At 44.2% G+C, this 13,115-nt stretch overlaps 1 protein-coding gene across 2 annotated transcripts in view; it reads left to right on the top strand.

Annotated features, from left to right (window-relative positions):
* The window catches only part of plxnb1b (plexin b1b), a 94,181-nt gene that overhangs the window by 77,720 nt on the left and 3,346 nt on the right, over positions 1 to 13,115 (top strand). For both annotated transcript variants that reach the window (XM_005938601.3, XM_042226624.1), the window contains 26 exons: positions 252 to 386; positions 462 to 584; positions 817 to 910; positions 1,020 to 1,186; positions 2,597 to 2,748; positions 2,851 to 2,953; positions 3,662 to 3,798; positions 3,945 to 4,121; positions 4,471 to 4,693; positions 4,785 to 5,027; positions 5,124 to 5,303; positions 5,396 to 5,544; positions 6,038 to 6,138; positions 6,374 to 6,591; positions 6,664 to 6,842; positions 6,923 to 6,989; positions 7,928 to 8,074; positions 8,192 to 8,357; positions 9,534 to 9,637; positions 9,738 to 9,822; positions 10,050 to 10,216; positions 10,468 to 10,628; positions 10,714 to 10,861; positions 10,947 to 11,011; positions 11,117 to 11,192; positions 11,292 to 11,366. In XM_005938601.3, coding sequence (XP_005938663.1) covers positions 252 to 386; positions 462 to 584; positions 817 to 910; positions 1,020 to 1,186; positions 2,597 to 2,748; positions 2,851 to 2,953; positions 3,662 to 3,798; positions 3,945 to 4,121; positions 4,471 to 4,693; positions 4,785 to 5,027; positions 5,124 to 5,303; positions 5,396 to 5,544; positions 6,038 to 6,138; positions 6,374 to 6,591; positions 6,664 to 6,842; positions 6,923 to 6,989; positions 7,928 to 8,074; positions 8,192 to 8,357; positions 9,534 to 9,637; positions 9,738 to 9,822; positions 10,050 to 10,216; positions 10,468 to 10,628; positions 10,714 to 10,861; positions 10,947 to 11,011; positions 11,117 to 11,192; positions 11,292 to 11,366 — 3,642 coding nt within the window. The remainder of the gene's footprint in view (positions 1 to 251; positions 387 to 461; positions 585 to 816; positions 911 to 1,019; positions 1,187 to 2,596; positions 2,749 to 2,850; positions 2,954 to 3,661; positions 3,799 to 3,944; positions 4,122 to 4,470; positions 4,694 to 4,784; positions 5,028 to 5,123; positions 5,304 to 5,395; positions 5,545 to 6,037; positions 6,139 to 6,373; positions 6,592 to 6,663; positions 6,843 to 6,922; positions 6,990 to 7,927; positions 8,075 to 8,191; positions 8,358 to 9,533; positions 9,638 to 9,737; positions 9,823 to 10,049; positions 10,217 to 10,467; positions 10,629 to 10,713; positions 10,862 to 10,946; positions 11,012 to 11,116; positions 11,193 to 11,291; positions 11,367 to 13,115) is intronic.

Genomic DNA, 13,115 nt, shown 5'->3' with positions numbered 1-13,115 from the left:
ATATCTTCACCTTTCCTTTTTCCAGACTCTCTTTCTTTCATTATCTCTATACAAAAATCTTCACCACCTTGAGCACGCCCCCATCCCGACATCCCCCCATGACTCCTTACATCTGACTGAAATCAATTGCAATCCCTTGTGGGAAAGTAAAAACTGACCCTGAACAAGAATGAATATATTTAATGGTTCGTTCGATCCACCTCACTGTAAATGTATGTGAATATAAACACGTGTGATCTGTTCTCCTGCAGGGGGACGAGGGCTCGTATGTCAGCTGGGGTTCCTCAGCTTGTCCGTGCGTTGAGAAGGTCCAGGGTTCGTCACTGCTCCCTGTCAGAGTGGAGAGAAAGATCACTTTACTGGCACATAACCTCCATCTGTATCAGGTACAGCACACAACAGCATCGAGCCTGTTAGCTGCCTGCCCAGTGTACTCTTTCATGCAGTGTTTGTGTGTTCAGGATGCAGAGCTGGACTACGAGTGTGTGTTGGTTATTGAAGGGCAGACGGTGGTGGTAGACGCCTACGTGGAGCCAGATGACATGAACCCATCAAGCTTTGACATCACATGTCAGCTACACCAGGTCTGATATTGTTTATAAAGCATTAGTACCTTCATAAAATTGCTACCTTCAGTATTAAATAAAGGCAAAAGTAAAACTAAATGAAGGCCGGTTCACCCTCCCCGGGCAGGATGAACATTTCCCTTCTTCTGCTACCTGTGTTTGTAAAGCAGCGCTTGTCTGGAGTGTAACTGATAATGAATAATTAGTTTTAATGTTACCTTAAAAAATGGGACCTTTTTCTTGTGTCCAGTACACATACTCTGCCCCAGTGCAGGAGTATAATGCATTGGTGTATGTGAAGAGGAGGGACACCTTCCATGTAGACACTTCTCGTGATCTCTACGGTAAGGTCATATTAAGTTTGTTTGTTGTGCTTTAAACATATTGCTGTTAGTTTTCATTATGAGCACATGTTAACTGTCTGCTGCTGCTCTATGTCTACTGTGCTTTCAGTGACTCTGTACAACTGCTCTGTGGGTCGATCTGACTGCAGCCGTTGCCACACAGCAGACCCAAAATACGGCTGTGCGTGGTGTGGTGGTCCCAGGGCCAGCTGCCTGTTTTCAAACTCCTGCAGTGAACCTGTGCAGCAGACGTGCCCTGCTCCCGTCATACACTCTGTGAGTATTCAGAGTGTGGGAAATAATACAGTGCACTGGGATTTATATTTGAACTGCTTACAATCATAATTGGAGGCTTTATTGTCAAGTTTTCACTTTTGCTTCTTATCACTCTCACTTACTACTTATTGTCCCAAAATTACAAGAACAATGATGATCAGCCATCACAGTCAGATGGAACATGTTGTTGATATACTTTTTGGTTTGAGACAGTGGAAGATATTATAATACTGGAGACCATTTGTGTTCTAGTGGAGTCATTATTCGAAGATGTAATACATCCTTATCTTACACTAGGCCTCATCAGCTCATCACTTCATCTGTTTAAGCTTTACACCAACTTGCCACTGATTGGCTGCCCCTCAGAAGCACAAGTTTGAACAGCAGGTGGAAGGCTCTTCTCTGCTCAAAGCCAGAGCTGTCTGTCGGAAATGGGAAAACAAAATTGAGGATATCCCTTCTCTTTAACGTCATACAGAGGCAAGAGTAGAAAAAAGTAAAAACTGGAACAGTATGTCTGATAGAAAATGAGGAAAACAGCAGATCCTCTTTAAATAAAGCTTCCCAATGATCTGAGTGCTAAATGTACAAACACAATTCTGATTTTATGCCTTCAAAATAAGCTTTCTTTCGAGCTTTTGGCTCACAGGGGTTACTTGGACACAGGCTGACCACGTTATTTCAGAAACAGTGAAGCAGTATATGTGTAGCAGATGTTAACTTTAACAAGACGCAAGATATGGGGAGTTTACATCCGTTTATATTTTGGAAAATGAATTATTAGCTGTTAAAGATGGTGACACAGCTGTTGCTCATGTATTTTAAGGTTCTGAGGGAAATCATACTGTTAGTCCTGCTCTGAAAAAGCTTTTGTTTGATGAGCATTTCTTTGTGTTAAACGTCAGTGATAATAATGCCCTCAGAGTGTAAGTTGCACTGAATTTAACCCTATAATGCCCTTTGTATCATATTTGATACGTGAGTTTCTGAGACCTCTATCTCATCAATGTGATCAATACTTGCCATAATTTCAAAATGTTATGGACAAAACGTTTTTTTTTTTGTCTAAAATTAACATTGTTAATTTTAGACAAAAAGTTGCCAAAAACTCCCAATGTATCAAATGTGATCCAATAAAAATATATCATTCACAACAGCGTTTGTGGATTTTGTTATAAGGGTTAATAAACATCTCAGTTCCAAATAATCAGAATTTTCTGATGGGTACATTTTTGATGGCTTGGGTCTTACAGGGTTAAAAATATGTGTTCGCATTTGTGGCTTCACCACTTGCTTTGAATTTATTGTAATAAAACACTTGGTTAGACCTGTTTTTTCTTTTGTGAATGCTTTTGCATTGGTCAACAACTAGAAAGGTTGTTTGGATTTTTTGTTCCTGCCTCCAATCAGGTCGACCCACTCTCTGGGCTGTTGGAAGGAGGCACCATGGTGACCATCTCCGGCTCCAACCTGGGTCAGAAGGCTGAAGACATCGTCCAGTCTGTGTTAGTAGCTGACGTGCCCTGCACAGTGATTTCCAACCTGTATGAGGTCTCCTCTAGGTATGCATGCACTACTGTTGTTTCTCATAGACTCTCTTTGTACTGATCAGAAAACTACAGAAACATGACTTGGTTTTCTGAAGAGCAATGTTGGTCTTCCAGAATTGTGTGCATGACCAAAGCCAGCGGATTAAAGACGAACCATGTGTCTGTGAGAGTGAATGGAGGAGAATTTGGCCTCTCCAGACAGAAATTCAGCTACCAGGTATATTAAAGTCAGGTAGAGTAAATTAGATTTTGTTGACCTGTCTGTGAAACTTGGCATTTTTGTTGCATCAAAGGACACTAAAACCTACATTGCTGGGAGAAAAATGTGACTTTAAGAGGTGAAAGTTTAGTATAATATTCTTTCTATTTATTAATTGTTTATAAAATAATGAAATTGTGGTTCTAACACTGGAGGTGTTTGAAGCAGAGAACATCTGTTATTATTTCTGTTTGTTCTCTTTGGTCCACATGTCCATAATAACATAATGTGGGCTGCATTCTTTAACAATATAATTCATACAATATTAGAAGTCGCACATCTAAGAAACAAGAAGTCTTTGCCAAGTTTTGCCTTTCTTAAACCATTTAAGATGAACTGATTTTAACCACACGATCAGTAATCACAAATATTTCTCAACAAGTCCACATTTTTAAATAAATCTGTGTAAATACATCTCCCTATATTAGATAATAGTTTAACATAAACACTGGAATTTCTTTCCATATATTTCCTTGGATCTCTGTCTTATTAAGGCTGAGAGGATCCAAGTGTAAGAATAAGTTCTTGGATTTGGCAAACTGGGAAAGGACACAAGCCAGTCCAAAAGTCCTTGTTTCTCACTATCGACAGACTTTCTTAATATGCAACAAGAAGCAAACAGCTGTGTTACACTGTGAAATATAGCTGCTCTCTCCTTCTTCTTAGAACCCAGTTGTGAGAGGAGTGTCACCTGAAAGAGGCCCCAAGGCGGGGGGAACATCCCTGAACATCACTGGCCAAAACCTTCTAACGGGTCGCCCCGCTGACCTTACCATCACTGTCGGGGACGTCCCCTGTAACATGTAAGACACACGCGTATAATGGCCTGTTTGTGGTTAATGCAAAGTCGGTGCTACTGTTTTTCTTCATTTAAGGTTGTAAGGTCAGACTGACCTTTGACCTCCTCGTGTCACCTTAGGATCTCATCATTTCTTTGTTCCCCCCTCAGTGTATCAGAGGTGCAGAGTGACAGTGTTCAGTGTGTGACGGGGAGCAGTAATAAAACAGGAGACCACCAGATCACCCTGCATTACGGCAGCATCCAGCGTCACCTCAGCAGCCCCGCCTACCACTACACCAACAACCCCAACATCACCCGTGCCGAACCAGCCAGGAGCTTCCTGCAGTAAGTCTGAAAGCCCTCACATATTCAGCCTTCAAAACGTATTCATACCTCTGAAGCTCTAAAAACTTGATTCTGTTCACTTGGACGTAGCGTTTTCATCCAGTCTCAGCTGGCTGCGGGTTGTAACTGTGACTACACTGCAACCTTATAAACAGTACTTTTGCACAATGACTGAAACTAGCACCACTGAATGAACAATGAGCTGTGAGGTCAGTTCCTTGACCATTGATCAACATGACAATTTGCTGCGTCCAGACAAACAGAATCATCTTTTTGGGATTTCCTTACTTGGGCGATTGAGCATGCATCACAACATTTTAACCTGCTCTGGTTGATTGGATTGTTACAGTGGCGGTCGACTGATCAAGCTGTCTGGATCCAACCTGGATGTGGTGCAGGAGCCCCGAATGGTGGTGACTCTCTCCCGCTTCCAGTCGGTCGGCCAAAACAAGAAGAGGAAGCGGCGGAGGAAGAGGAGCAAAGGAGAGCAATGGAAGAAAACCCTGGGAAGGTCGGTTAGGATGGTTCCTGACCCCGTCTGTCCCGGAGACCAATTCTGCTCCGTCAAACAGGTCGGTGTGTGCTGCTCAGCACAGAGCAGTTCATTCGAGTGATCGTTCACACCTTTTAACCCAAATGACCCAAATCTGCCTTTCTCATCAGTTCGTTGAGCGCTGTGAGGTAAACTCCTCCTCCCTCATCCTGTGCCGCTCTCCGATGGTGGACTCCACCATCTGGTGGTCACAGGTCACAGTGGAGTTCTTGCTAGACAATCTGCGCTTTGACTTCAGCAGTTTGAACTCTGAGCCATTCAGCTATGAGCGTAACCCCACCCTGCAACCCCTGAACCAACAGGACCCTCTTAAGGCATATCGCTATAACCCAGGCAGCTTCATCCAGCTGGAGGTGAGAGGAGAGGCAGCGATGTTTCAGTTTTATTTATGTACTGACAAAATAAGCAGACATAACATATATCTCTTATGTCTTATTGCCTGTTCTCAGGGGGAACACCTGGACCTAGCCATCACTAAAGAGGAGGTGGTGGTGTTGATTGGAGAAGGTGTATGTGCGGTGAAAACCCTGACCAGTAACCATCTGTACTGTGAGCCACCACCACAGCAGCCTGCACCAGGACCAAACGGCAAGAAGCGAGAGGGCTCTGACAATCTCCCCGAATTCACTGTGAGAAAATGAGAGTGTCACCACCGTGTGAGCGCCTGATGGGCCACTCAAGTTTGAAAGCACCTCACTTTTTTATTTAACATGTATTTCAGGTCCAGATGGGCAACCTGAACTTTTATCTCGGCAAGGTTCAGTACGACAACCTGAGCCTGTCCACCTTCCCACTAGAGGCTCAGATTGGAGTTGGAGTTGGAGCCTCCATAGTGGTCCTCATTGTGCTCATAATTGTGCTTATTTACAGGTCAGTGGGTGGACTGAGAGTCTGTGTTTTTGTGTGTTTAGTGTGCAGATGAGTGCTACAGTGGTTCTCTACCTGCTGAATTCATATGTTTGCTCACACATAAAGAAATGAGCAGTACTGGGTCCCAGTTTAGGTCACCCACTTGGACATGCAATCATGTCTCAAGGCTCAGTTCACACGCCCAGGTTTGAGTCTGACCCTGGACCTGCTCTTTCTCTCTCCCCACTTTCCTCCGTCCTATCAAATAAACCCAGAATACCCGGATACGTTACATGGAAGTTATAAATTGATTTATATGTCACTGAGTGAAATAATTATTTAATCCCCTACAACTGAGCCAGAATTCTGCAGCAGATAGCCGATAAAATGAACTGAATGAATGACAGATACTGCTAATCTGAATTTGAAACACACCTGTCCACAGAATCAATTTCTTGCACAGTTTGACTGGATTTCCACTAATCGTATGTAAAACCTTCTTCCCGTCTGTTAGGAGGAAGAGTAAGCAGGCTCTTAGGGACTATAAGAAGGTCCAGATCCAACTGGAGAACCTGGAGACCAGTGTGAGGGACCGCTGCAAGAAAGAGTTCACAGGTACAGCATTATGAGGAAAAAAGAGAGCGGCGGCTATATGGATGAAGACGGGAGATAGGAGGGCCTTTTCCCCATGTTTCATCAGTTTTCTTCGCCTCTATAGTTGCGATAGGCTGAGAGCAGAGAACCCCCAGATGATTGTATTCTGCCAGCTGCTATTTACAAGCTCGTGCCTCCTGGCACTGGCCTGTAGCAGCAGCCTCTGACCTTTGTGTTCTTAATCACTTTGATCCAGACTTGATGACGGAGATGATGGATATGTCCAGTGACCTGGTCGGCTCAGGCATCCCCTTCCTGGACTACCGTATGTATGCCGAGCGCATTTTCTTCCCCGGCCACCGAGAGTCTCCTCTGAGACGAGACCTGGATGTTCAGGAGTGTCGGCGGCAGACGGTGGAGCAGGGCCTGGTGCAGCTTTCCAACCTGCTCAACAGCAAGCTGTTCCTCACCAAGGTAGTCGCTATCACAATCACAGCTAAAATGAAGCTTTGCAGAGCGAGGATTCATCTCCTCTTTTCCTCTCAGTTCATCCATACCCTGGAGAGCCAGCGGACCTTCTCCCCCAGAGACCGAGCCTACGTGGCTTCGCTGCTGACGGTGGCGCTTCATGGCAAGCTGGAGTATTTCACAGACATCCTTAAGACACTTTTGAATGATCTGGTGGAGCAGTATGTGGCCAAGAACCCCAAACTGATGTTACGAAGGTAAGCTGCTGCTCATAGATTCAGTCTTTGGCATGTTCAGAAGCTGCAATGCTGCTGCAAGTGTGTGTGATTCTCTGCAGAACAGAGACGGTGGTGGAGAAGCTGCTGACCAACTGGATGTCTATCTGCCTCTATGCTTTCCTCAGGGTGAGTCAACATAAAAGCAGTGATGCACAGTAGTAGGGATAAGTCTTTTTAAAAAAATATTGGGATATAAAACATTTTAAGACTTTGAGATTTTACTTGGGGGCATTTTAAAGTGGAATATAATGACTTTATTAGGACCAAGCTCCAAAAAGCAGCCACTAAAGCTGTGACCTGTGTCCTTTTTGTTCATTAAAGTCAGTGCGCAAACGCTTTAATTTCCCACAGCAAAAAAACAAAACATGCTTAATTTATTGTTTTGTGATCACACCATTCATAGAAAAGTACATATTTGTGCTTGTGTTTATTCAGAGAGCCCTCAGAGCATGTTGCTGCGTTAAGGATTTCAGTGCATAAAGCTGACATTTGCACCAATGACTCAACTACATAACGTATACCATGTAAATAGAAAAATTACCCACGCTGCTGCACACAGCAGTAACTTTTAAATAGCAGTTTCCAGTACTGACATGTCAAAACACAGAGGGGAATGAAAGTCCTTCCAGTCACTTCAGTACAGTGGAAACATTTCTAGTACATGCAGTGATTCTTATATAGCGCTTTTCTACTCCTTTATGTCTCATCTGTTTACACTCATACATAGAAGCACTTATTTCTGCACCGACGTGCTTTCTATCGAATGTAGAACCACCAACCTCCTGATTCACAGGAGACCTGCTCCACCAATCTGAAAATATGAAGCTCAGGTTTTCCTCAAGGTTTGACTTAGCAGAACATTTCTTTAACACATGAAGTGTGTAGAGAAGCACTGTGTAAGAATTGAAAGAATGTGTGTGTGTGTGTGTGTGTGTGTGTGTGTGTGTGTGTGTGTGTGGTGTGTGTGTGTGTGTGTGTGTGTGTGTGTGTGTGTGTGTGTGTGTGTGTGTGTGTGTTGGTGAGTTTGTGTGTGTGTGTGTGTGTGTGTGTGTGTGTGTGTGTAGGACTCAGCGGGGGAGCCTCTGTACATGCTGTTCAGGGCCATAAAGCACCAGGTAGATAAAGGACCGGTGGATGCTGTTACTGGCAAAGCAAAGTACACCCTGAACGACAACCGCCTGCTGCGAGAGGACGTAGAGTACAAAACCCTGGTGAGGGGAGTCTAGACTGAAATAAATAACCATTTTGGCTCTAATGAAAAATTCCCCAAGGAGGTTGTATTTTTCTTTAATTGTCTTCCCCTCCTTTCACTCTTCTTTTCCCTGCAGACACTGAATGTGTTGGTGCAGGGTGGAGGGGTCAATGAGACCCAGCCTGTGCCCTCCAAAGTACTGGACTGCGACACCATTACCCAGGTGAAAGAGAAGCTACTGGATCAGGTGTACAAAGGCACATCCTTCTCACACCGGCCGCACGCCGAGTCGCTGGACTTGGGTGAGAACCACACACACTGCGTGACACACCAGACTCTGAAAACTGATGCACCTCGTGTCAGCCTCGAGGAATCTGGTACTTATGTCTCTTTATGATCTCTCTTTTAGTTTACCCATAAGTTGGGAAATCTAAAAGAGTAAACAGGACCTTTATAAAAATAAAGGAGCAGCTCGATAAAATATAACCAAACAAATTAGCTGAGCGACGTAAAATGAGTGAAGAGGAGAGAGCTTAGTTTCACAGGATAAGTAGAAAGTTCAGTATGATCAACCAGAATAGCAATAAAACAAAATGGGGGGGAAAAGGCAGGACGTTTCACTGACTGCTATAAAGAGAAGCAGAAATATGGAGTCATAAACTGGGAGCAGACGTGGGAAGTCAGGTGTGCAGCTTCATCGAGCCAACTGAAGTCGCAGAGCTGTAAGGACGAGTTCATCGCTACAAAGGAAATAACTGAATCGGGGAGGTCATTCACAAATGTGTCTCACAAGTAAACTTGTGTGATGGCTTCAGGGGCCTCAGCTTTGGCTGTGGTGCCTGACACCTCTCAGGGTTGTGACGGGTATGTTTAATTTATTGAACGCCTGTCGTTTGATTCCTACTATCATCTTAACCATGTTTTAATAACTTTGCACTTTTTGACTTATGTACGTGAAAAGTGTTACAAGGATAAATATCTCTTGCTTCTGTGGACTAGGCTCTCAGAGACTGGGGTTTAGGGGCATGAGAGCAGGACAGATGTGGAAAACATCGGTGGGACCTTGACTACCATGTGATTGTTGGGTTTTTCTCTGTATGTATTATTATAGGGTCTTACAATATAAAGTGCCTTTAGGCGACTGTTGTGATTTGGTGCTGTATAAGTGCAGCGCTCATGAATTAGCTTTCCTTCTTTTCATATTTGTTGCCCTGTAGCGCCCCCTACAGCGTGACAAAAACAAATCCAAACCAAGCTCACTGACTGCTCAGTCTGTCAACACTTTCCTCAAAGATGAGAGAAAAACCTGGTAAATTTAAATTTTACAGCACTGTCAGTACCTGCATGATAACATCAGCCTGAGCTGATGATGGGAGCACCTGAATGAATTTGTGAACATCGTTAAGTCGCTCGAGTTTGCTAAGATGAGCATGTCCCACAATCACTGTGCTGATGTGCGTCTGCCTTCTGTCATGCAGAGTGGAGGTCGGGCGTTGCCGGTCATCTCATCCTGTCAGACGAGGACTTGACATCTGTGGTTCAGGGTAGCTGGAAACGCCTTAACACGCTTCAGCATTACAAGGTCAGAGTTATCACTGAATGCTTTACAAAGCAAACTACACTGTTTCATAGCCTGGGATAGGACACGGCCGACACAAATGGCTGTTTGTGTTCCTCCATAGGTCCCAGATGGCGCAACGGTGGCACTGGTCCCTCGTCATACCAAACACATTCACCATGACAACCACGACTACATAGCAGGAGAGAGTGAGTTTGTTCAAATAAAAGATAAATCAACTTGTCAGCCAGTTCATCTTTCATTAGACGTTATTTGACTGTCGCACTGACAGTAAAAACGATTCGATCATTTCCCTACTCAGTTCTTCAAATTGTGTGAGTGTTTATGTGGAACATGAAGTGACAGATGGAGGAAATCAAAAGTAGCAAAACCAGAGAGCGAGTCACAGGCAAGCATCAAACCTGTGTGTGTGCAGAGACGCCAATGCTGGAGGATGCAGATGAAGGTGGAGTGAGGCTGTGGCATCTGGTAAAAGCCAGTGAGGAGCCCGAGTTGCCCAAACACCGCAGAGGCAGCCTGAGGGAGAGAGAGAGGGCCAAGGCTATCCCTGAGATCTACCTGACCCGCCTGCTGTCCATGAAGGTACAACACACACATCTGGGTCTAGTCCCATTGAGTAGAGACTGTAGGAAGGAGATGAGGAGTACAGGAGTACCACACTTTCTAAAAATCAATCTGTTTTTTAAACTACACACAGCTGTTCTCCTAATTTGTAAGCTACAACGCTACAAAGTTAAACAGACACACACATATATTCTTTTAGCTAGACAAGAGCAGAGTGCTGACACTTTCACTTTCTTATGCTCTAATGTGAACTTTACTGTGTTTGTCAGGGGACGCTACAGAAGTTTGTGGACGATCTTTTCACGGTGATCCTGAGCACGAGCCGTCCTGTCCCGCTCGCCGTCAAGTACTTCTTCGACCTGTTGGATGAGCAGGCAGCACAACATGGCATCTCTGACTCAGAGACCATCCATATTTGGAAGACCAACAGGTAGACGATAGTCTGATAGAGACCGCTGCTGGCAGATGATAGTGGGACTCTGTCATGTCTAATACTGTCGCTACTGTTTCTCCAGTCTCCCTCTGCGTTTCTGGATCAATATTGTGAAGAATCCCCAGTTTATCTTCGACATCCAGGCATCTGACCACGTGGATGCCGTGCTCTCTGTGATCGCCCAGACCTTCATGGACTCGTGCACGATTGCAGAGCACAAGCTGGGCCGGGTTAGTACGTTTGCAAACGCGAGTTTTCCAGCAGCCTCCTGTTACTCTTGTGTCTTTGAATGTCGTTCTTCTTCTTTTTGAACAGGATTCGCCCATCAACAAGTTGCTGTATGCCAGAGATATCCCCCGCTACAAACAGATGGTGGAAAGGTTGGATTGCTTAAGCTGCTCAGACAACACTGAACAGGTGTTTGTGAAATAAACGTATTTTATCAGTCGTACGTTTGAGGTTGATTACAGTGATGGTTATTGCAGGTACTATGCTGACATCAGGCAGACCATCTCAGCCAGTGACCAGGAGATGAACTCTGCTCTAGCTGAACTGTCCAGGGTGAGTGCAGCCACAGCTCAGAACACACACACACACACACACACACACACACACACACACACAGAGTGTGGCCGTTCACTTCAATGCCTTGTGTTTCAGAACTATTCGGGAGAACTGAACTACCTGGTGGCTCTGCACGAGCTCTACAAGTACATCAATAAATACTACGACCAGGTGTGTTTCTACTCTTTCCAGCCACTAGAGGTGGAACAGTACACCATGATGCAACAATGTGGAGACTGTCTAACAATGCAAAACACATTTAATACAATTTAATTAATCAAGATAATTTTCATAAAATTAGTCTTTTTTCATTGATAAAATTCGGTTCTTTTTCTGAAGTAATCAGTTATGTTCATTACAAAAGAGCCTCTGATTCACTCCAGAGCTCCGTTTCATCCAAGCAATAATCCTTCCCTTGCTTAGTTTCAGCAGCTTCTTTTTTGTGGGATGTGAACGGATCAAGGTTCCTATCTAACCAGCCAATCACATGGCTGACACTGTGTTTAGACATGTGGGCATGGGCAAGCTGCTGAATTTCAAAGGTGACTCAAGTAACTTTAGATGTGGCACGGTTGCTGGTGGTTGGTGCCAGAGTATTTTGGAAATTGTTGATCTGCTGTGATCTTTCCACACAACCATTTTTGGGGGGGTTACAGATAATGGTTTGAAAGAAGAAATTACCCAGTGAACGACAGTTCTTTGATCACCTTAGCTTTGAACTGACCGGAAGGAAACAGCAGCTCAGACAGCAGCAGAGCATTGCTTTATTACAGAACATGTTGGATACTGAAGCAGAACCAACACACATGGTGCCAGTCCTGTCAGCTAAGAACAGGAAACGAGCTCAACAAAATTGGACAATGACAAAAAACACTGGTGTGATGTGTATTGATTTCTGCTGCAACTTCCACCAACAAGTTAGGGTCACCGTTTGGTGGTCAGCGGTTAATGTCTTTCAGTGTTCACGCTTGCAATGGTGGTGCAAAATGACAAAATCTACCATGTCCACCTGTTTGTGACCCATCTTCTGATGTCTGATGTTTCCAGCAAGATAATGCACCATATTCCAAAGCTCACATCATTTAAACTGGTTTCTTGAATATGGCCGTGAGCTCAGTGTACTCACCACAGTTAGCAGACCTCAGTCCAATAGAGCATCTTTGGGATGTAGTGGAATGAGAGACAAGATGGCTCTGACAACAAGTCCAGCCAAATGTCTGAGAAAGGTTTCCTGCACCGTGGTGGATCTGTGCTGGGAACAATGAAAGCAGTTCTCAGGGCGAAGAGGGCCTAGTGTTAACAAGGTGCACCCAATAAAGTGGCTGAGTGTAGAAGGTTGAGGCTAATTAACAGCAGCAACTATGCCTTACTCCAAACTGCTGTTAAAAGCACTAATTCAGGGGACAAAAGCAATGTGGGGAAAGTGTTAGAAACGGGGAGGAGTCTGAGCTTTTGGCTCAAAGGGAGTTTTTCCTTCCCGCTGTCGCCAAAGTGCTTGCTCATAGGAAGTCATATGATTGTTGGGCTTTTCTTTGTATGTATTATTGCAGGGTCCACCTTAAAATATGAAGCGCCTTGAGACGATCGTTGTTGTGATTTGGCGCTGCATAAATAAAATTTAAAAAATTGAATTGAATTAGAACATGCACTTCTGATTCTTTTTGGCCTTCATCTGAAGAACCTGCTTTTTAGGGGATCTAGTCGGGTCTACCAGGTGTTTTGGTTGTGCTAAGCTGCCCAGAGCCTTCCTTTTTAACAATGGACCAAATTGTTGATTTGGCCATTCCTGAAGTGTTTGCAGTCTCTCTCATAGATGAGAAAATTTGTCAATGTTACTTTAGAGCCTATGAAAATGTACTCAAACAAATTGCCTTGCTAAGCTCCCTGAATTAAAACTAAAGTCTAAACTTCAGTCACATC

The sequence above is a fragment of the Haplochromis burtoni genome, unplaced genomic scaffold (assembly GCF_018398535.1).
Source record: "Haplochromis burtoni strain Fernald_Lab_line unplaced genomic scaffold, NCSU_Asbu1 Contig_221, whole genome shotgun sequence".
NCBI classification, from domain to species: Eukaryota; Metazoa; Chordata; class Actinopteri; order Cichliformes; family Cichlidae; genus Haplochromis; species Haplochromis burtoni.
Note: the sequence above shows the minus strand (reverse complement) of the source record. Positions and strands in the feature narration are given on the sequence as shown.